The sequence below is a fragment of the Bos grunniens genome, chromosome 1 (assembly GCF_055505025.1).
Source record: "Bos grunniens cultivar Pamir isolate PY7600 chromosome 1, Bosgru_T2T1.0, whole genome shotgun sequence".
NCBI classification, from domain to species: domain Eukaryota; kingdom Metazoa; phylum Chordata; class Mammalia; order Artiodactyla; family Bovidae; genus Bos; species Bos grunniens.
Window position 1 is genome coordinate 156,032,142 of NC_141165.1, and position 23,360 is coordinate 156,055,501.

Sequence of the window (23,360 nt, forward strand, 5' to 3'; positions counted from 1 at the left end):
CTGTGGAACTAAAGTATATATATTTTTAAAGTTTTTTTTTTTTTTCAATAATGTCTTGTTGCGCCGTTTTGTTAGACTGAAAGTTTCCTCATCGCTTGGTGAGCCCCTCCTCTAATTCAATCTTTGTCTTTTGTCTTTGCTGCCTTGCAGGGTTGGTACAGTAGGCTTCACTAGACTTAGCTGCAACTCAGAATGTCTCCTCCAGCCCCTGAGTAAATGCTGATGGTCTTGTGGAGAGTGGATTAAGAGGACGAGCTAAGTTCTCAATCCCAATTAAGAAGCGGAGGAAAATTTAAACTGTCTCCTTCAAAGTTTATCACAACCACCACCATCAAGACAGCAAACCAAAGGACAAAGACTTTGACCTGCTGTGTTGCTCTGTGTAGTCCAGTTCACGTATGGTTTCCAGACTTGGCTGGGGTTACTCATGAGTAAATAAAAAGTCGGACACTTCTGTCATTGGACGCTTGTATTCGCAAAGTTACCAAACATGAGGGCTGTACTGGAGACAGCAGACATTGCCATAGTGGCCCTGTATTTTATCCTGGTCATGTGCATTGGTTTTTTTGCCATGTGGAAATCTAATAGAAGCACCGTGAGTGGATACTTCTTGGCGGGGCGCTCTATGACCTGGGTAGCAATTGGTGCCTCTCTATTTGTGAGCAATATTGGGAGTGAGCACTTCATTGGGCTGGCAGGATCTGGAGCGGCAAGTGGATTTGCAGTGGGCGCATGGGAGTTCAATGCCTTGCTGCTTTTGCAACTTCTGGGATGGGTTTTCATCCCGATTTACATCCGGTCGGGGGTATACACCATGCCTGAATACTTGTCCAAGCGATTTGGTGGCCATAGGATTCAGGTCTATTTCGCAGCGTTGTCTCTGATTCTCTATATCTTCACCAAGCTCTCTGTGGATCTGTATTCGGGTGCCCTCTTTATCCAGGAGTCTTTGGGTTGGAACCTCTATGTGTCTGTCATCCTGCTCATTGGCATGACCGCTTTGTTGACCGTCACCGGAGGCCTTGTCGCAGTAATCTACACAGACACCTTGCAGGCTCTGCTCATGATCGTTGGGGCACTCACACTTATGGTGATTAGCATGATGGAGATTGGCGGGTTTGAGGAAGTTAAGAGAAGGTACATGTTGGCCTCACCCAATGTCACTTCCATCTTGCTGACGTACAACCTTTCCAACACAAATTCTTGTAATGTCCACCCCAAGAAAGACGCACTGAAAATGTTGCGGAACCCAACAGATGAAGATGTTCCTTGGCCTGGATTCATCCTTGGGCAGACCCCGGCTTCAGTCTGGTACTGGTGTGCCGACCAGGTCATCGTGCAGAGGGTCCTAGCAGCCAAAAACATTGCTCATGCCAAAGGCTCCACCCTGATGGCCGGCTTCCTGAAGCTTCTCCCAATGTTTATCATAGTGGTCCCCGGAATGATTTCCCGGATACTGTTTGCCGATGACATAGCTTGCATCAACCCCGAGCACTGCATGCAGGTGTGTGGAAGCAGAGCTGGGTGCTCTAACATTGCCTACCCGCGCCTCGTGATGAAGCTGGTTCCCGTGGGCCTCCGGGGCCTGATGATGGCCGTGATGATTGCCGCTCTGATGAGTGACTTGGACTCCATCTTCAACAGCGCCAGCACCATATTCACCCTCGATGTGTACAAACTCATCCGCAAGAGCGCCAGTTCCCGGGAACTGATGATCGTGGGCAGGATATTTGTGGCCTTCATGGTGGTGATCAGCATCGCGTGGGTGCCCATCATCGTGGAGATGCAAGGAGGCCAGATGTACCTTTACATCCAGGAGGTAGCTGACTACCTGACGCCCCCAGTTGCAGCCCTGTTCCTTCTGGCCATTTTCTGGAAGCGCTGCAATGAACAAGGGGCTTTCTATGGTGGAATGGCGGGCTTTATCCTTGGAGCAGTCCGCTTGACACTGGCCTTTGCCTACCGTGCCCCGGAATGTGACCAACCTGATAACAGGCCAGTCTTCATTAAAGACATCCATTACATGTATGTGGCCACAGCGTTGTTTTGGATCACAGGACTCATTACTGTAATTGTTAGCCTTCTCACACCACCTCCTACGAAGGAACAGATTCGCACCACCACTTTTTGGTCTAAGAAGAGCCTGGTGGTCAAGGAGAGCTGCTCCCCGAAAGATGAACCATACAAAATGCAAGAGAAGAGCATTCTGAGATGCAGTGAGAATAGTGAGGCCATCAACCACGTCATCCCCAATGGGAAGTCTGAGGACAGCATCAAGGGCCTGCAGCCGGAAGATGTGAATCTGTTGGTGACCTGCAGAGAGGAGGGCAACCCAGTGGCTTCCTTAGGTCATTCGGAGGCAGAAACACCCGTGGATGCGTATTCCAACGGGCAGGCAGCTCTCATGGGTGAGAAAGAGAGAAAGAAAGAAGCAGAGGACGGAAGCCGGTACTGGAAGTTCATCGATTGGTTTTGTGGCTTTAAAAGTAAGAGCCTCAGCAAGAGGAGTCTCAGAGACCTGATGGAGGAGGAGGCTGTTTGTTTACAAATGTTGGAAGAACCTCCACAAGTTAAAGTAATACTCAATATTGGACTTTTTGCTGTGTGTTCACTTGGAATTTTCATGTTTGTTTATTTCTCCTTATGAACTTTTAAGGATATGATGAGACACTAACTTAAGAAAATACTGGTCTTTGGAAAACAACAACAGAAAAAAACCCTGCAAACTTATGTAACTGTTGCATCTCTCAGGCATTGTTTACGCTGTAGATTTTAGCCAAATTTTACTTAGCAGAAAAATCATCTATTTGCAAGACTTTTATTTTCCCAGAGATGGATGAAAGTAAATTTTCAACCTAAATGAAGTAAAACTTGTTTAAACAGACTGAATTGTGCAAATGTGGTTTAAAATTTTCCATACCAAAGTGAGGAGAGACCAATTATTCTCATAGAGCACTTAGAGCAGAGTTATATGCTAAGGTATCGTGAGTAAGATACACTGTCTGCACTGCCAAATCTTGGTAGGCCTTCTTACCCTGAAATAGAAGACTTGCTCATTTTAAAGTTTTTTCTCTGTCTCTGTAATCCCTACTCCCATTTTAAAGAACTGAATTTGTACATTGTATAATCCATTATGTACTGAAAATCTAACATGTGCTTGTGGAGTACTTGTTTCAGGGCAAGTTCGTTTGCCAGGTTCGTTTTGTTAGCATGAGCCTATGGATTCTGTATGCTGGAAGAAAGGAAGAGGAATGTTTTTTGTAGCTGTTCCTGTACCACCAGTATATGGAATGTTGGGGGAAAGTTCCAGCTGTTTTTGTTTTCTTTTTTCTTTTTTTTCCCTCCTCTGAAGTTTAAGTGAACCACACTCAAATGATCACCAAGTAGTCTTGTCTTTATAAAGTTGTATGTCATGACTGTATTGTAAATGATTATGGGGGGCAGAAAATGAAGTTAACATTGCTGATGATCCCCAAATTTACTGACCAAGTTAAGATTGTTTATATAGTTTGAAAATTAGCATCCCCTAAAGCAGTGTTTGATCAGCTAAGCTGAACAGGTGACTCCTTGTACACCATTAATTCTCTAGCTTTGTTTTTGTCATTTGGTAACATTCTTTATTAATTCGTTAACCTTCCTTAGTGGATCCATTGGAAGATATGTCCGGAAATTTGAAGAAAAGTTAACTTGGCTTTTGTGTTGGGTTGCCCCACTTGATTAGATTGTGATACATTGAAGTTGAGTTTTTAGAGTGAAAATATCATTCTGAGATCATAATGTATCCTTCATAAGTTTTTTTCCAATTTTTTTTTTAATACAACGTATGTACGCAGCCTCTGCATTTTTGTTTAAACAGTTACAGTGACTTAGAGCATGAGGATATTTCATTGCAAACAGGCCATCAGTAACAGGAAACTCAGAAGAGTGCATGCTTTGCCACTGGTGGGGTTGCAGTATAGCCTTTCTGTAGAATGGATGACAGATTCCAGAGAGCTTCTACGGATTTAGTAGTTTGTCCTATGGAGATTACAGGACTTGTGTAATTGTAGGATCCTCTGTCTTGGCATGGCTCAGTATCCAGTTCCAGCGTTCCTGGAAGAGAATCCATTTTTCACAGGTGGATTCCCCTTCATGAGCACAGGGTACAAAAGACGTTTGAGAAAAGCTCTCCACAGGATGTCGTTCTTTGTGCATGCTGTCCTTTTTCCTCCATGGCACATGAAGGAAACTAATTTTGTATCTACTTTCTTTGACTTTTCTGTAATCTCTGATATTTTTTAAATTGCATGATTTTATTAACCTTGTATTCTTTAGGGGAAAATTATTACTTTTTTAGATACTTTTTTAGATTTTGAATCAAAACTCAGTCATGATGACTTTAAATTTTTTTGTATTTGTAAACTAAGTTCATTATGATGGACTTGATTAGTTCAAAGTTGAGTTTTAGAAATTACTAGGTAGTATAATGTCTTCCCATCTCCAGGGGGCTTTGTGATGGACTGAGTCTGTAGTTGAGAAAATAATTTGTGTTTGAATAGTATGATTTCTGAGAGCTTATTAGAGTGCCTTGTGAAATTTTTTTTAGTTTCATTCTTAAGATTTAATAAGCTGGGGGCCAAATGAAAGTAAGGACCGTCCTCAAGTGGAGGCCAAGGCTGTGACATATTCAAGGTTACAAAGTCTGTTGGGAAGAACAGAAAACCAGGTGTCCAAGTCTGGACTTATGGTTTGTCCTCTTCTTTTCTCAAAGGAACTGTTCTTCTTTTGAGACAGCCTTTTGGTATTTGGGGAAATAATAAGATCTTAGATTTTTCAAATTGCCATTAAGTTGTAGAAATTAAAATTTTTCTTTGAACACATTGCTGTGTAACTCAGCAGTGAGGTTTGACATATTGGCTGAGCAGCCTTCTTATCTCTTCTGTTAAAAGCATAAATGAATAGGTGGTGTCTAAGTGGATTTCCCCCGCTTTGTTTAATGTTGACTCCTAATAGTTTGGGGTCTTAGCATCCCCCTGCCTTCTCTCTGCTGTTGTCTTAGTATGATACGTAAAATACATCATCTTGTATCTTATTTGTGTGTATATAGCAGTAGGTCAAGTTTAGAGTACTAATGTTTGTAAATAAGGAATGGTTGTTAGCATATCCATTAGGATTGTTTATTCTTGCCAGTGTAAACATCACTTTATTTAGACTGAAGTCCCTGAAGCTTGCCCTTCTTATTGCTTCCCAGTAATAGATAATATGCTTGAATGAGTATGTGAATTCCTGATTGCCGCTTCATTTCAAGGGACCATTCTTCAGTCTTTACTTCGTTAGAATGATCATGGAATGATACATAGTCTCTCATAAAGCTAGCAAAATAGTCATACTTTACACTAAATGGGTCCTAAGTGATGACATTGATACCTAGACGTTAACATGTATATATTTTCTTATTGGCTCAAGCTAAGATTGAGAACTGGCTAAGAGTGATTGACTGAAATAGTTAGCTAAAAGTCAGAATGAAGTGAGGACACTGGTATTCAAAGGTGAAGAAAAATACTGTCTCATCTGGTATCCCCAGTTCTTAGATTTTGTCCTCTCGGGCAGTCTTAGTCTCAAGATCTGATGAGAAGAGCTTGTTGCCCTGGCATGCAGAGTGATTATGGGTTCCTTTGTGGAATGTCTCATTTCCCTGTTGAAGAATATTTTGTCTTTCTACCCTGAGATAGTAAGTGGCTTTTGAAACAGCAGAGCCAATCTTTTCCCCAGCCTTTCTTTGCTAGTGAAGATACCACTCTTATCTTCTGGTTAGAGAAGCATCAAGCAGTAGCAGTGCTGCTGTGTCCTTTGGCCTCCGTCCAGCATATCTCATCTCCCAAGGCTTCTTTTTCACTTGGCTCAAAGGCGCCATTGTCTTTTTGCAGAAAGAGGCTGGCCTGGGTCACAAAGCCCTAACTCTCAGGGATGGCATGTGAAGTAATTAACAGGGGCCTGTTGCTTGATGAAATTTCACATTTTAAGAATTGGGGAGGAAGGTTGCTACTCAGTTCTCTAACCTGAGGCTGAGTAGGGGCTTGGAAAAGTCTTGTCCAGGGTGGTTAGAACCTTTAAGTCTCTACAGTTCTCGGTCCCTTGTTATCTTCTCTATATTGAGTTTTGTGGATCCTCTCTCTTTAGAGATCACGTGATACAGGTTACTTTCATTCTTCACCACCCTGTTGACCTGCTATATTATTAGCTATTAAAAAGTTAGACCCATTAATGTTCCCACTTGGCATTCCTTTGTTCACGCTGTACTCCCCTGTGTCATTTTCATCTGAGGTATGATGGCTGAAAATGACCACACAGGTATTTAGCAGTGACACCTCTGCATTTCCGAGTTTGGGTTGAGAGATGTTTAAAGACCATTGCTGTTAAATTATGTTACTACAGAGACCTGCCAGGACAAGATTTTCTGAAGTCGGAAAAACTACTAGATGAGATGCTGAGAAGAGTACCTGGGTGTAGCAGCCATAGGCTTCAGTATTCATAAGATTTCTCATTAGCTGGGTGTTAAGTTGCTTGTCCTTTTAATGTTGACATTAGCCTGAGCAGACGTCAGAGATAGGACTTAACTCCTGTTTGTGTGTCGGCCCACCTACCATTGAGAGAGACTGGTTTTCCCCTTGATTTGTCTTCTTTCACGTTGCTTTAATTAATTCACCTATTCTTTGTTTGAACACTTAACATGTTCCTATTTTGATCTTTTGTCAGCTTAATTCACTTTCAGGCTTATTGCCATGGTGTGCACAAGTGGTGCTCTGCCCCAGATTTGAAGGCCTGGATCCAGAGAATGATTCACTAAATAGTAGTTGTGTTTAAATATACTAAAATATCTATTAGCTTAAACTGTTAATGCTCCAGAGTTTTATTTTCAGACTTTGTGTTCACTAATAACAAAAGCCCTAATAATTCATCAGAATTTTATTCTCGAAGCTCACTTTTCAAAAATTAGGCAGAAGTAGTTAAAATTCACACCAGTCCCTTGGAAATGATGGTATCGCAATGTAGAGAGGAATGGGGTTTGTTTTGATGCCAAAAAGCCTTGTTGCAGCAATTAAAGGTAAAAAGTTGGAACTAGTCAGTTGGCATATAGAGAAACTCTTCTGTACTAGTTAGGTGTGAAGCTGGATTATGTAAGAAGTAATCTTTTAATCACTACGGTTGATGTTTTAATCACTACGCTTGGTTTTCTTGGTTGACTTAACTCAGGGCTGCCAACCCCCTTTTCCTCCATTAAGCTAACTTCTCCTAATTTGGTATTTTTTTTGGTCAAACTCTCACCTCTGATGAAAGAGTTACTTTCAGTTACTTTGACTGCAGAACAGAATTTAGCTAAGGTTCAAAATAATTGATAGGCTTTGCCAGTGCTGAGTCTCACACCATTATTCACATTGTCATATAAATGTTTTTATTTAAACTTCTCTCTCCAATGCTGGGAATAAGGCTTTAAACTACTGATTCACCTTTAAAGGAATGTTGTGTGAATTGATATAATTTTATATGTTTGTGTCCATCTCAAGTCCTTTGTAAAAGATAGGGTTTAGCTTTTTGTTTCGGGTTAAGTGCCCCATTTATCTGGTAACTAATAGCCTTAACCATTGGCATGTAGTCTTTTGTTCAGAAGTAAACACAAAGGTTTGATATATCTGCATCATTTCTCATCTCATGCACTTTATTTTTTGGAGGGAGGACCATAATCTGAGACTTGACTTAAACCAGTAACCTTAATTTATGTAATGACGTCTGAGGTTCGATTTGGCTACCTGGATTTATGGTGTGTTTGGGTAGAGGGATGCTAGAATAAATCAGACAAAGCACAGTGGCCTCAGATTCTTGCTAGTGTAGGTGCAGTGCCCTGCTCTCCTCAGAGAAGCCCTGGATTGTAATTGTTTCCCCGATAATGGAGCCATGGCACCCCCCCCCCCCCACCCAGACAGTTTACAGAGAGTGAACTCTATCAATGAGGGAAGTACATTTTTCAGTGATTTCGGCAACAGCACAGATCAAGAGTAGCTAACCACATCTTTATTGGAGACTTGTATTTTCCCTGGTAAATTCACCTTGTATACCCAAGTGCTGCTGGATAAAGGAGTGTTTACTTTTTTTATTGCCTCTGGAGAAACTTGTCTGGATAATTTTTCAGTATATCAGTGTCGCCTATACCTCTGTAAGTGGAATGTTCACTAATAACTCACTTTTTTGTTTTAGTAGTTGGAAACTGAAATTAAGCTCATTGCTGTGTAGAGTATTGAAATCCCAAACTGGCACAGGCCATTCTGTAGGGTATTCCTTAATATAATCAGCTTCTGAAATTTATGTTTTGATTAGCGCCTTTCAGTTGCTGATATTTAATCTGCTAGTTCACACCTTTCCCTTTCTTGAAACATAACTCTTACATAATTCCTCTTTTTAAATTTTGCTATGACTAGTAAAGAAAATACATTTATATTTACATATTTTACATGCAGCCTTTATTTAGGTTCAAAGAACCAGGTAGGTCTAGCTTGTGTTGCAGCTTAAATGTTATTTATTCATCTGTGTTTGTTTCCTTTATATCCTTAATTAAAGATTTAAGGTTACTTATTCTGTGAGTATCTTTTAACTTTTATCATTTTCCAGTGTAGGTTGGGTAGGCATGTCTGAGAACATACATGTGACAAGAGTTTCACATTCCATGATAACAAAGCTTAAAGTAAGTTTTATAGAAAGCACAAAACCATGTTCCCTCATGTGTGTAACTCCGCGTGTGGAAAGCACAAGGCTAACAGTACTCTCAGCATCCCACAAGTGCCCGGCATAAGAAGCCTGCCATGGGTCATCTCCGGAGTTGTCGGGATGAGCACCGCAGTGCTGCAAGCCCTGGCCAGTGAGAGGTACCTGAATCAGGGGTCCTCAGTCATAAGAGGGTCAGTGTCCTAGTCTGAGGGCCTGTGTTCTGCTTTGGTGGAGGAGAGAATACTAGTGTCAGGACTGCTGCAGTTGTACTGGGGGGTTACCAGCTAAAATGGGGCCTGTGGGCTCTTCCCTACGATCGAACTGGAGAAACAGGAACAGGCTTGTAGGTTTCTGTGGGTGGAGCATTTTGACAAACTTATGCTTTAAGCTGTAGAGCCTTTGGGTTATTTTTTTTAATCATAAATCTGTAGGAAATTTTACCTCCTGTCAATAGCACCCTGAGATCATGGAGAAATCTCACATTTTAATAGGACAAATACTAATCTTTAATCTTTGTATAAGTTTAATAAGCTTAATGAAGGTATTTTTTCATATGCCTGACTACCTTCATTTTAATAGAGCAGAATTCGATCCAGGTGTCACAAGCATCAAACAAAGTGAGACATCTGCCAAATCAACTACTTTTTGCTTTTCACATTGATTGTAAGAGTCTAAAGGATTCTTTTGCCTGTTGTGTTACAAGACTAGGTTAGATGAAATCTATGAATATGCCTGCAAAAGAAGAAAAATAATGTGTTTTCTTGCACTCGGCATTGCCCTTATTTTACTCCTCACTTCATTTGAATAGTTAGCCCCTGTTTATTGGCAATGAATAAATGCATTTCTCTCTTGGATCTTGCCTATACATCAAAAGATAGGAAAACTCTCAATGGAGACAAGGGACTACCTTTTTCCCACTCTGCTCTGTTTCATATATTTATCTTAGGGATAGTCAACTGTAATAATAATATGGAAAGAAGATTCAAGCGGGTGTAGACTAATGGAACATGGTTTAGAAGAATTAGCCTGAGCACTTTGAGGGAGAGAGTATGGCCTACAGCAAAGAGCCAGCAGGTGTGTCCCTACAGCAGTTAATGTAGCACCTCAGGCTTTGGTGGAGTTGAGAGGAACGAGAAATACAGGGAAAAGGAGAGGTGTGAGGAACATCTTTGGCTTAGCCATGTGGGATAAGGCAAAGGAGTAATAACCTGTTAGTTCTATATACTATATAGAATGTGCTCTGTACCTTTAAATTTTGTTTTTAAATCTACAATTGTTTTTAAGAACTTAAAGGATGCTTTTGAAGATGCCTTTGGCAGAATATCTTTCATCTCTAATTTCCATGAATGATTGCTTTAGTATAGGTGCACGTGGCTGTCGCGGTGTAAATACGTACAGTTAGAACTTTCTCATTTCACTATGAGATCTCTTTTGAGTGGCAAACAGATCAACTAGTCTTTTTTGCTCATGGACTTTTCTGTGGGGTTGTTAATATGCAAAAGCTTTATTATTTTCTTTTTAAATAATGAATATTACATTCGTGTCAGATGATGGTATGGAACCTGTTGCCCTGCTTCCCCCCACCAATATTGCTTCAGTTGATGGATTGCCAACAGAGTTCAGAAATGAAAGCGAGGGATTTACCCGTTCTTTGCTTGAATGTCCCATTTCTGTTGCCTGGGCCTATGTTGGCAGTCACATGTGAACTGTGCTATGTTTCTCAGTGCTGCTGCTGCTGCTTCTCCTTTTTTTTTTTTTGATAAGGTGGATATCAAAAATAGTTGCTGTGCAAAAGTTAGTAGTCTTCTTCAAGAAGAAAACCAATTCCTTTTCTAATATCCTGTGAAATTGCTTCATTCATTCCTTTATTTTTAAGCCAAATGTCAGCAGAGTACTGCTGCCTTCTATCTAGTAATTTTGATATGTAAGTATTAACGCATTTTTAACAGATGTCTACAATGAAAAATGTTTTTCCCAGTGTCCTGCCTATTAAAGCTTTGTTCACACGTTCTATGAGACCAGTCTGTGCACTGGGGTGTGTATTGTGTACATGGATTGTTTCGTCAGTTATGCATTGTAGACCAAATGTGATGTTAAATGAAGTTGTTGAGTTATTGGTGAGTTTTTTGAATTGTAAACTGATTTCCAGTGTACCCGTCATTGTCTGCAGCGTGTTTGTTTTTTTTTTTCTCTTTTTTAAGGTTTGACTTACCAAGTCCATCTCATTGTATAATGTTTTAGTTGCGAACAGAAAGAAGAATTTGGTATAAACCAGGTAACTTCCATATTGAAAGGAATACAATTGAAATTGTAGATTTAGGATTGTTAACCATACATGACAATTCTAACTTGACTCTTCTATTGTATACAATCTGATTTTTTAAATTGTAGACATGTATGATCTTGGTTTAATGTGTTTTTAAAAGTGTTATTGTTTTAAAAAAAAATGAAGCATATCTGCTAAAGAGCTGTCAGTTTTCATTACTGACTCTGTAAAATACACTGTTCTCTGTGTACTGTGTGTTATTTTGCCAGCTGCTGCATTAGCCTTTAAAAGTATTTGGAAACTTAAGATGAACTACATTTCTTGCAAAGTATATTCCTTTCTGTGGTATTTTGTCCTGTAACTGAAGTATAGTAATTATTTTATGGAAACGTTAGCACTTCTGTACCAACTTTGAATAAAATGAAAAATTTACATTTCTGTGACTGAGTATTTTCAGTACGAACACATGCCCGTCCTCGAGGTTGCGCCTCAGTTCCTTTTCTCTTAGCTCATGAAGAGTTCCAGTACGTTTCCCCTACTGCTTATTGCTCTTCTTCACCTTGGTAAGCATGGACTCGCAAGTATTAACTGATAATATAGAGTAAATAAAAATACGCTCAGTGTTTTCACTTCTGATTCTGAAATAATTGCAGATGGTAGGACAATTGTAAGGATAGTGTGAAGAACCCAGAAATCGTTTTCATCCAGATTTATAGTAGTTAACGTTTGGCCACAGCTTCTTTGTCATTTCTCTCATCAGACACTTTCGTGAACCATTTGAAAACATAAGTTGCAGACCTCACTCCCCTTTACCCTCTTAAGTATTTGGGGGTATAGTTCTTAAAACAAGGACAGTCACCCATATAAGCATAAAATAATTATCAAAATCTGAAAACAGTGGTACAATATTTTAATCTAAAGCTTTTATTCAAATGTTACTCTGTTAAATGTCCTTTTATAGCAACTTTTTTTTTTATATTCTTAAGTTTGGAAACCAGTTCATTGCATTTAGCTTTAATGTCTATCTTTTTTAGTCTGAAATAGTTTCTCAGCTGTTCTTTTTGTCTTTTGTAGTACTGATATTTTTGAAGTTTAGATGCCAGTCATTTTGTGAATTCCACTCCTATTTAGGGTTGTTCTCCTCATGACTTGACTCACTATACATTTTTGGTTACATTTTGACTACAACATAAGCAATAATAATAGGTCCACAAAGCCTCACATTGGGAGGTGTGTGATGTGTTGTCTCATTATTGTTGACATTAACTTTGATATTTGATTCAAGTGGTATGTACTGTGTCTCTCCACTATCTAGTAAACATCTTCCCTTTTGCTAATAAGTAGGTTGTGGGGGAGATAATTGGGTTTATCTCCCTGGGCTTCCCTGGTGGCACAAGAGGTTAAAGTGTCTGTCTGCAATGCGGGAGACCTGGGTTCGATCCCTGGGTCAGGAAGATCCCCTGGAGAAGGAAATGGCAACCCATTCCAGTATTCTTGCCTGGTGAATCTCATGGACAGAGAATCCTGGTGGGCTACTGTCCATGGGGCTGCAAAGAGTTGGACATGACTGAGCGACTTAACTTTCACTTTCCCTGATAAACTCTAATTTGGGCTTCCCTGATAGCTCAGTTGGTAAAGAATCACCTGCAATGCGGGAGACCCCAGTTCAATTCCTGGGTTGGAAAGATTTTGCTGGAGAAGGAATAGGCCATCCACTCCAGTATTCTTGGGCTTCCCTTGTGGCTCAGCTGGTAAAGAATCCGCCTGCAATGTGGGAGACCTGGGTTTGATCCCTGGGTTGGGAACATCCCCTGGAGAGGGGAAAGGCTACCCACTTAAGTATTCTGGCCTGGAGAATTCCATGGACTGTATAGACCATGGGGTTGCAAAGAGTTGGACATGACTGAGTGGCTTTCACAGAGTTCACATAAATAACTTATTATTCCTCATCAAACTAGCCCATAGTTTTAGCATCCATTGATAATTCTTGCCTGAGCAAGTTATTCCTGTGGTGGTGTAAAACAGTGATTTTTCTTTCTTTTTCTTTTTTTCACTATACTGAAATCAAGAATTTCCTCTTCTCCCCGTTTATCTATCAGTTTGAACTCATGTACTGCCTTATTTAGTAGGTTATGATTCATTACTGTCATTGTTTTGCTCAGATGTTTCCAGATTTAGCTAGCAGGTGTCCCTTCAAGCTAGTTTGGGTTCTCTGTGGCACGTTCCATTGTTTCTTGAGTACTTCCTGGCACAGTGGTAAAATAATCCGCCTGACAATGCAGGAGACACGAATGTGGGTTCGATCCCTGGGTTGGGAAGATCCCTTAGAGGAGGAAATGGCAACCCACTCCAGTATTCTTGCCTGGAGAATCCCATGGACAAAGGTGCCTGGAGAGCTGCAGTCCACGCCATGGAGTCACAGAGTCAGACATGACTGAGTGTGCATGATATCGCCTCTTAACAGCTGTGTCTGTGCCCTCCAGTCCATGTATTTCTCTGTTGTATCCACTCCAGAGACTCAGCCTCCAAACATGCATCTAGGGGTCCAACTACTCCATAAACTTCAAGCAGCTTTATTTTAGTTCCCGACTCACCCTCATTTTCAAAGGTGTACTCCGTGTTGCCGGTCCCCAGGTCTTGGGAATTCTACAGTGTAAGTATGGTTGACTCTTGGTTTTCCCCACTGGTGCTTTTTCTCCACCTGCTTTCTTTTTCTTAAAATCATACTGCTGTTTTCCCCTCCTCTCCCTCATTCTTGTAGAGTTGTGTGTTAACAGCAACACTGTTTAACAGGAGTTCTCCTAGGTTTTCAAGAGGGGGTGAAATATGCTTCTGTTGAATCCTCCTAACTTGCTGGGGAATCCTGGTATCCACTCTTCACTTAGCTTTTGAAGCTCGAAATTTCAGGGCCTGTTGCCCATTTCTGCCTTATCCTGAAAGAACATGTTGTCAACCAGAAGCACAGTGGGAACTGAGAAATTCTGCTTACCTTGGGAGTTAGACAACTTTTATATGTGACCTCCAAGTTTGAATGCAGTACTCCAGGGTAGATCCTGCTGATTTTAGACTGATAGGAAAAGGAAATAGAACAGAATGAGGTCTGTCGTTAACTTTGGATTTTACTCCTTCTAGCTCTCATTTGAGATTTTATTGTCATGCCCGATAGCAGATTCTCTGTAAAATACTATTGTCTTTACATGGGGCTTGCTGACTCATTAACAGAAGTTTTGATAGGTGTTTGGAGTCTCAGTTGTGTTGTAATGTTCTCTGGTACACTCTAAGAGTCAAATGTCCACTGGTTTTATTGCATCCCAAGAATCTTCAGAAGTTTGGAGGCACCATTTTGAGTCTCCCACCGTGTCTTTATTTCCACCCTCCACCTGTTTGTTCCTAGTTCCTTGACTGTATGTCTCTGATTTTGACTAACAAGATATGCTTAACTTTCTTACGTGTCTCTACCTTTATATACATATATTATATATATAATGTGTAGTTGTATATATGTGTATGTGTGTGCTGTTTGCCTTTTTGCAATGAAGATCTTATTTCATTTGAATTTTCATTTTTTAGTTGAGGCCATTTTTCCATTCTAGTTGAATTAAGTACAGTTAGTAACGTCCATCTGTCTTTCCACATACTCTGATGCACTTACTCATCAGACATTGGTCGACTGCATCCTGTGCTCCAGGTTCTTTGGATTTCCAGCACCTGGTGACGATGGAACAGAAAGCCACTTGGAGAGGCTTGGTTGGGGAAGAGGGTGTCCTAAATAATGGCACTCTCAAGATGCGTGTGGAGTGAGACACACACACAGGATTAGGGAAGGAGAGGCACACTTTTCCTTGGAAGTAGCTGATTCTTGAAGGGTATTTTGATTTCTTGAATTCCTCTGTGCTTTTAAGCCCTTTCTCTTCTCTTTAGAGCAATGTAGTCCTGTAAGAACCTTCCTCCCATTGCTTGAATTAAGCACCCCTGCAGGATAGTCACAGTTTGGGTCTGTTGTTCACCAAGATAACGCAAATCTGACTCTCTTGCCAAAGCCCACGTATCTGCCTCTTTTCGAGGCATATTTTAAAAAAATTTCCCTTAAACCAGTCGGCTGATATTTTTTGCTAAACCCATACATACAGTGACACTTAGAAGATTCACAGAAGCTAAACTGACTCTGCTGATAACCCTTGTTCTCTAGTATCAAAGCCCTTTGCTGATTCTTATCTCCCTGGTCTCCCTGTCATTCCAGTGCTGCGTCCCCTCCTGCGCCCTGAACGGGTTGAAATATAAGGCGAAGGCTGTGCACTGAATTGTGCATGAAGGAGAGCAGTCAATAAGCCAGGTGCTGCTCCATGCTGTCCACCTGATGCCTGCTCTCACTATCAGTTTCATGAGCTGTGGCATTTCATCTGCTTGCTGCCATGGTAACCAGGACTCCTGCCAGTCTTCTTGATTCCTATCTTTTATTCATCTGTAAGTGCATCTGGAGGGGGTATGAAGAGGACCGAAATGGAAATCCCCCAGTTTTAAAAGGATTGTGGGTTTTCAATGTTCTCAGAATAGCAAACATGGATACTTCAGTTTTGGCATTTTCCCACCTTTTCAGGTAGTATTAACCACAAGTAGTCACCTATTAAAATTGTCATTTCACATTCAGGGAGGGCTCCATTCTTACTGTGAGAAAAGTGGAGCTTTTATGCTTCTTAAAATTGGAGGAGAGCATTGCTGAAAATCCTCTGTTAACTATAGTTCAGCCAGGATCATTCAGCTTTGGAGTGATGAGAAGCCAGCCAACTTGCTACTAGAATGTCATTCCCACCTTTGTTCACACCTGGGGCACTCTGAAGAATTGTAATGCCCAAGGTTTTTGAACCCCCAGTCTAACTGAATCAGCATATCTGAGGGTGAAACAGAGTGCCCTTTAAAGACTCCGCAGATGATTCTGATGAGATCTAGAGCAATGCCTTGGGGATTCCGCCCTTTTCCCTTGACTAACCCGAATCACAAAGGGAATGGTTGGTTATGGGCAAACGAGCCCCCACTTTGGCCCTAAGTGACCTCTGAATGACATTCTTTTTTGAGTTGAGACCTTGGACACAAGTAGGTTTATTAAGGAAGAAAAACTACATTGCGATTGAACTACTCACGTTTCCTGATGAGTGAAAAGAAAAGCGCTAGTGTGCTTAATCGTGTCCAACTCTCTGTGACCCCATGGGCTGGGGTCCTCCAGGCTCCTCTGTTCGGATTCTCCAGGCAGAATTCTGGAGTGGGTAGCTATTCTCTTCTCCAGGGGATCTTCTCAACCCAGGGATCGAACTTGGGTCTCCTGCATAACAGGCAGATTTCTTTACCATCAGAGACACCAGGGAAGCCCATGTTTACTGATAACCCAGGCACATAAATAGCCGACAACTAGTCATTTCGTGTGTTGCGCTCAGTCGTGTCCAACTCTTTGCGACCCCATGGACTGTAGCCCACCAGGCTCCTCTGTCCATGGGATTCTCCAGGCAGGAATATTGGAGTGGGTAGCCATTCTCTGGCTCTCTTGTAATCACGGGTTCTTTCTTGCTCGTTCTTTAAATTTATTCATTTATAACCTTTGACACCAATGCCGTTATTGATGTCTCTGCACAGACTAGCTGCAGGGGTCCTTTGGACGCCCACTGCATTTAAGGTAAGTCCAGTTTGTGATTTAAAGGCATGGTGCCAATCTTGCGGCTAACCCTTTTATACCCGCACGTTCGACCGTGCCGCGGACCGTGACCCGACTTTACTATTTGCACTCTGCTGTAGGCACAGTGTTCATCTGTGCTGAACTTGGCAGTCATTGGACACTGACCACTCTGATTTTTTTTTTCTTCCATTCTTCCCTGGGTTCTTTCTATTTTCCTCATATCATCCAAAGCATACATTTTGGTGTTAGCTTTCCCAGATCCTCAAGAATCTCAGCCCTGGCTGCCTGGCCGTAGAATGGGCAGCTTGTCTTAACTGTTCTCATTCTCTTGCTTTCCTTGGCTGTTGTGTTTTTCAAGGCCACACTTGGCCTTTCCCCATCGCATCTCTTCAGTCTGCCCTGATTCTAGACTCAGAGATCTCAGGGATCCAGTTTTCCCTCTCATTCCCCAAAGACGGAGCAGCCAGTTGCAAGCGCTTGTGATGCTTGAAGTACAGTTTGCAAGACTCTTTCAGTAAACCCGGAAAAGCTATCTGTACCACCCTGATTGTTAAAATATTTAAAATGTGTATGGATATGGAGTCGGTGGAGTTCCCAGTGTTGAGGCATAGTTTCAAGGCTTTGACACAGAATTCACAAACTATGGCATCTAAGAAGATAGCAGTTGGCATAGGCTTAGGGGAAGAAATTCTTCTTAAAACTGAATTTGCCCTTCACCCCCATCCTAAAAGTTTGTCTTTAAAACACCTTTTCATTTTAAAAGAAATTAATATAATTAATATAACGAAACATAAAAAGAAGAGACTGGAATACTCTCATCTTACTACTTAAGGAAAACTAATACAATTTAGGTGTATATTCATCCAGAAGCTATATGTGTATATTTTAGTACTTTTTTCTTCCGGAAAGAAGCTGTGTATTGACCCTGCATGCCGATTTTTTTCTTTATTTTATTAAAATGTTTTTATGTCAGTATTTAAGGATATTAGGGTCAGCACTTTTTTAATGGCTGCATAGTACTTGTTCAATCAGTGAAAATAACTTATTGAACCAAACTCCTATTAATGGACAACTATGTTTTCATCTATTTACTGTCTTAATAATTTTGTGGTATTTTGGTAGCTAAATTCTTGTGCATGGGTATCGTAGTTTTCTTAGAGTAATTTCCTAGGAGTGACTGTAGGATTGAAGGTGTACACATTTTAAACTAATATATATTGCCAAATGGCCCTCCAGAAAGTTTGTTTTTACCGAAAGTGTGTTCAAAGAAACTGAAGTCTTAAGTGTTCTAGGCGAAAAATGGCCATGAGTGGAAAAAAGCAAGGCTTCCACCTGTACTGAGTAAAGTGCCCACGTGGATTCCGTCCCAAATGCAGATTCCATCAGAAGCTGCTGCTTGTTGAACTGTCATCCCACACGTGCTCCGAGAGGACCCTAGCTAACCCTCCACCCACGTCTTGAAGAGGTGCTTAGCCGTCGGAGTCTGGCTGAAGTCTGCCAGCTCTAACCGCGCCCCCCCAGAAGTGTTTGCCCTCCCCTTTTGTTAGTTACTCATGTGTATCTGCGTGTCCCCCTCACAGCCCTCTGAAGGGCGGGGGCTCTGTGTCTCTTATCCTGTGGCATTTCTTTTGGAGGTGGATTACCTGATGAGTGACTTGGAAATCCTTGTCCTGAGGGAGACACTTGGAGAGGAATGTGGGTGGGTAAATATGAGGTTGAACCTTAGGAAATAGTCACTATTTGGACTGCTTGGTCCTCCCCAAATGGCAGTTTCACAAGGTTCAACCTGTATTTCTGATACCCACAGAGTGTTGTATGTATGGGAGATCTATCCAATTTATTCTCACTCCATTTCCAGATGTGAATGTCTGCACGTTCTCTCTTACAGCTGATTTATGCCATTAAGATTATTTTAAAGTTGTTCCCCAGTAGAGATTTCTAGATGCCCCCCCCAATAATTGTTTACTATAAAAGATGATTATGTAAAACATTGAATCTCATAATCATGAAGGCTTTTTCACTTAGCACATTTTTCAGCAGCTCTTAGGGTGCTTTTGGTTTAATGGCTAAATGACCACCACTTGGAATGTCTGAACTGTGAATGTATTTAACAATATTTTAAAATTTTGAGGTATTTTCGGTTTTGTAAAGCACACAGCAGAGGCATATAAAAAGAAATAGTTTTTCACAGCGTTACAGTATTTGTTACTTTCCTGCTACACTTGATGTGTTTTGGTTCCCGTCTCTTCTCCCATCCTCTTCTCTGCCTTTTAAAGTCTGTTGAGTCTTTTGTTCATAGTTATTTTACATTTTTAAAAAATGGTCTTATTAAATATGATTCATGGACAAAGTAGTAGAGCAGTTAAGATCTCTAAAGTGTTTTCTGTCTTTGACCTTTAAAAGTTCTCTAAGAGTTACTTTTCTAGCCGCTTTAACCTACAAGTTATATAGTGTATAATAGTCCATTATAGATAAGTATAATCATGTTCCAGCATGTATTTATATATCTTTACATTAAAAAATTTTTTTTAGTTTACATTTGTCCTTACTGAATTTTATTCAGATTTTTAAAATAGCTTCTGTATTTAACAGTTTTAATCCTTAATTACTGTGAGAACTGCAGCTCTTGATTCAATAAATTGTGGGGCAAAGAGATTTTCTTGAGTCATAAAAAATATCTGATGAAACAGTTCCCATGGACTCATACCCAGAGTCGGGCTCTGTGGATGCTAGGCAGGGCTGGAGGTAAGTGGTGTCTGCTCTCTTTTCTAACCCAGGATTGCCAGTGACACAGCTTCCTTGGAATCTGGTTCTTCTGTTGGAAGGTGCTCACAGATTTTGTTTTTCCAACTGTTGTGAGAATCTCAATGCAGAATTTCCAGGCACAAGTCTCTCTATTTGGAAATGTAAATTTCAAGGAAATTATTTTAAGGAGACAAACCTTGGAATTAAGGTGCAGCAAAGATAGGGAAAGGCTTTTACATTTACATTTTCACAGGTTTTGCCAGTTTTCTGACTTGGCTCTGCCTTCTGTAAATCCTCCTTGCTCCCAGGAATTGGGCTCCTCTTTGTAGAGTGAGAAAGGTGAGATATGAGTGGGTGCTGTATGCCATTAAGTATTGTGAATTCCTGGGGATTTCTCTGGTGGTCCAGTGGCTAAGACTCCGCTCTCCCGGTGCAGAGTGCCCAGGTTCCATTCCTGGTCAGGGAACTAGATCCAACATGCTGCCACTAAGACCTGGTGCAGCACAATAAATAAATGTTTAAAAAAAATATTGTGTATTCTGTATGGTTTTCGGGTGGGACGTGAGGGTGTTGTAGTGATAGCTGCATATACCACTGATTCAAAGCCATGTTTGCCAGAGAATCTAATTTATGAGATAAGTTTTGTTGACAGGCTTCTCTTCTGGGATGAAAATACGTTCAATTAAACACTGGCCATTGACTGATGGTGCTGCTCATGGTACTCCCGTGAACTCAGCTTAAATAATGCTGCTGATGGCAAGTGGAGATGCTCTTCCTTTGTTTTCCTCATCTTCTTGCTCTTTGTTTATTATAGCAGCTTTGCCTATCAGAGTCCTTAGAGCTGCAGGTTTCAAATTGTGATCTGAGGAGCCTTGGGCTTCCCAGGGACATTTTCAGGGGATCGGTGCAAAGACAACAGTGGGTAAAACAGCTGTTGCCTTAGTATAAATCTAGGCACCACCAGATTTTACTCGTAGTCAATGTATTCTTTACCACCATGCAATTGGAGTGTTTTTAAAAATGCCATTTTACTTCCTAGTGTCCTTCAGAATGATTAGTGGTGCCAGAGTAGTATTGGAGTTTAATCTCAGCAGGGGCTTTAGGGGGCTTCCCAGGTGACAACAGCGCTAGAGAGCCAGGCGATGCAGGAGACGCAGGTTCCATCCCTGGGTCAGGAAGATCCCCTGGAAGAGGAAATGACAACCCACTCTAGGATTCCTGCCTGGGACAGGTCTAACCTTCCACCTGGTCCAAGGAGTGATCTGATGGTCACCTGATGTCTTTGCATTTTGAGTGATGGGTAGGTCAGTGCTTCACAAGGCAGCCTGTTTCACTTTGATGTAGCTGTAATTTTCAGAAATGTGTTCTTGTTTATACATCAAGGCTGTAATTTTCAGAAATGTGTTTTTGTTATACATCAAGGCTCTGTTTCTCTGTAATTTTTATCTTTTGATTCCAGTCTAAGTCTTAGGGCCCAATCAAAACATGTCTATCTTTTACATAGTAGCCCTGTAAATATTTGAAGTTTCTCCCTAAGTCATCTTCGGTAGGCTGAACACCAGTAGTTCCAGTAATTAATAATAGTTCAAAATTTTAGCTTAAGTTTTAATTTTGTCTAGGATGAACTGTCTTTTTTAAAGTATTGTTTAGTGTAAATTTTTTGGATAATACTGTATCTTACCAGCAGATTATTAAAACAGTCCAAATTTAACATTTATGATTATGTACATGTGAACTTTCTATTCCTGAAGTACATGAGCTATTTAGTTCCACTTGTACTAAATGAATTCTGGGTTCCTTTAAACTGTAGTATTAGTGTTAGCAGCACTTTGGCATACATGAGACAGGTGCAGAAAACACCCACACTGAAATGTTGCTTCGGTGTTACAGTCACTGCCCTGACAGTAAGCTGTGTTGTATGTGAAAAGCGGCTTCAGACTGTATTAGAGAAAAGAGGAAACTTCATGTCCCTCCAGGGTAAAACTGGGAATAGGTAAGCAAGAGGCCCCCTTGGGAGGAGGTGCGGTAATTTATTTAACAGCCCGTTTCTAGCGCCTCTTCTAGCAATACGGACTGTGGTAACAGTCGTGTGCAAGATGGACAAATGTGCATGCTCTCCTGAATCTCACGTTGCTGTATTGAATCAGTGAGTGGAGTGAGTGATAGTCGCTCAGTCGTGTCCTACTCTTTGCTACCCTGTGGACTGTAGCCTGCCAGGCTCCATGGGGTTCTCCAGGCAAGAAGGAGAACGACTTAAAGAGTCTGGGGTTGGGATGGGCACCTCTGGATGATAGGGTATCAGAAGGAGGAACACTGGGAGAAAAGACTTGGTAAACACACACACACACAAAACTTTTATGTGCCCCCAGGATATTTTGAGAATTGTGGCATAAGTATTGTTTGTGTGAAACTCAACAGAGACAGAAAAGTGGTTGAGAGCCACTGACTTAGCACCTGAGAAAACTGAAGCACAGCTTTAAAATGGATAGATTTTAATAATTTATCCAGAGTTGCGTAGTATTAGTGAAGGAATTGTGACTGGAATTCAGTTTTTCTAGTTCCCATTCATGTTCATTCACTGTTTCTTTTCCATATTTTTTTTCTCAAGTGAACGTTTTCGGCTTCCCAATCTGTGCCGTAACAGAACTGTGTTTCATTGACATATGGTGGGTTGGAGGAAAGTCTTAAGGAGCTGCTTTACAGATAGGGTGAGAGAAGCCCGCAAGAAGCACGTGTGTACAACCTCTCTCAGAATAGTTGGAATTAAAGGGTTCAGAAGCCTTGTAAATGAGAATTACGCCAGCAAGGTCCTGTGCTTCCTGTAGACATATGTTTGTTTGTTTGTTTGTTTTTAACAAATTGAACATTGTGCTTTGTTGAACAGAACTTTTTTTTTTTTTTTTTTTAAGAATCCTAGCATTTTTATTTTAATAGATTTCTGAGTTTCACCAAATGAGGAAAGTTGGATGCCTGGGCTCATGGGTTGATTGGATAAGGAGCCAGTGGATGGAGAGTGGTGGATTTTGCAGAAACCCGTCTGCATCCCGGCGTGCTTGTGTGGTGAGGCTGATGTCCCTCAGCACGTTGGTGCCCAGCGCGTCCACCTGAGGACCCATCCTGGGGGGTCTGGAGCTCAGCGGCCCAGGCTCACCATACTGGCTGCCGCACATTTTAGGGAGAGTGGGTTGAGGTCTTGCCCGCTTCCTGTCTTGCCCGCTTCCCCTCAACCCAGTAACAGTGGAGCAGAGGTCAGCCAGATTAGTTTCCACTTTGCAGGTCATACAGTCTCGGCTGTAACTTCAAGTCTGCTTTTAGCGTGGAAGCAGCCATGGGCACTATGTAAAATGCCTGAGCTGGCTATGTGCCGCTAAAACTTTATTTGCAATTCTGGCGTGCTAAGATTCAGCCCTCAGGCCCAGACTTCGAGTTGATGAGGCAGGTATATAGGACAAATTGAGCAGCTCTCTTCACAAACAAGACTTTTAACCCCTCCTTCGTCTTTTTTTTTTTTTTTTTAACTTTTGGTAACATGAATTACAGTGAAATGAATGTGGCCATTCAAGCAGTTTGCCATTTGGCCATTTGACCTTGACGTGCCAAAGTTAGAGTGTGTTTTGATGTTTTCCCGAGCTACATTCTTGTTAGGTAGCCTTTCCCCTTTTCTGGACAGAAGAAAATCTTTGATTTTACAAGCTCTTACTTCAGAAGAGGTGCTCCATGTTTCATACTGTAAACTCTTCAGTCGGAGTTTAAACAAGGCAAGAGGCATTGAGATATATTCCTTTCTAATCAGGCAAAGCTGAATTAAAATTTATGATTTGAGGAGCTAGTCAGAAGGCTGTAATTAGTCAGAGTGTGTGTGTGTGTTTCCCTTATTCGTTCTTAATTTGTATAGACTGTCCATCTGTCTTATCATAAGTTAATTGATGTAATACCAAGTCAAGA

At 41.1% G+C, this 23,360-nt stretch overlaps 2 protein-coding genes across 4 annotated transcripts in view; both read left to right on the forward strand.

The window, feature by feature from the left end:
- SLC5A3 (solute carrier family 5 member 3) overlaps nucleotides 1–11,437 on the forward strand; it is a 33,564-nt gene extending 22,127 nt beyond the window's left edge. For both annotated transcript variants that reach the window (XM_086413909.1, XM_086413919.1), the window contains exon 2: nucleotides 151–11,437. In XM_086413909.1, the coding sequence (XP_086270035.1) occupies nucleotides 491–2,647 (2,157 nt within the window). In that variant the 5' untranslated portion in view covers nucleotides 151–490 and the 3' untranslated portion in view covers nucleotides 2,648–11,437. The remainder of the gene's footprint in view (nucleotides 1–150) is intronic.
- Nucleotides 1–23,360, forward strand: part of MRPS6 (mitochondrial ribosomal protein S6) — a 65,890-nt gene that overhangs the window by 23,687 nt on the left and 18,843 nt on the right. The gene's annotated exons all lie outside the window — the stretch shown is intronic.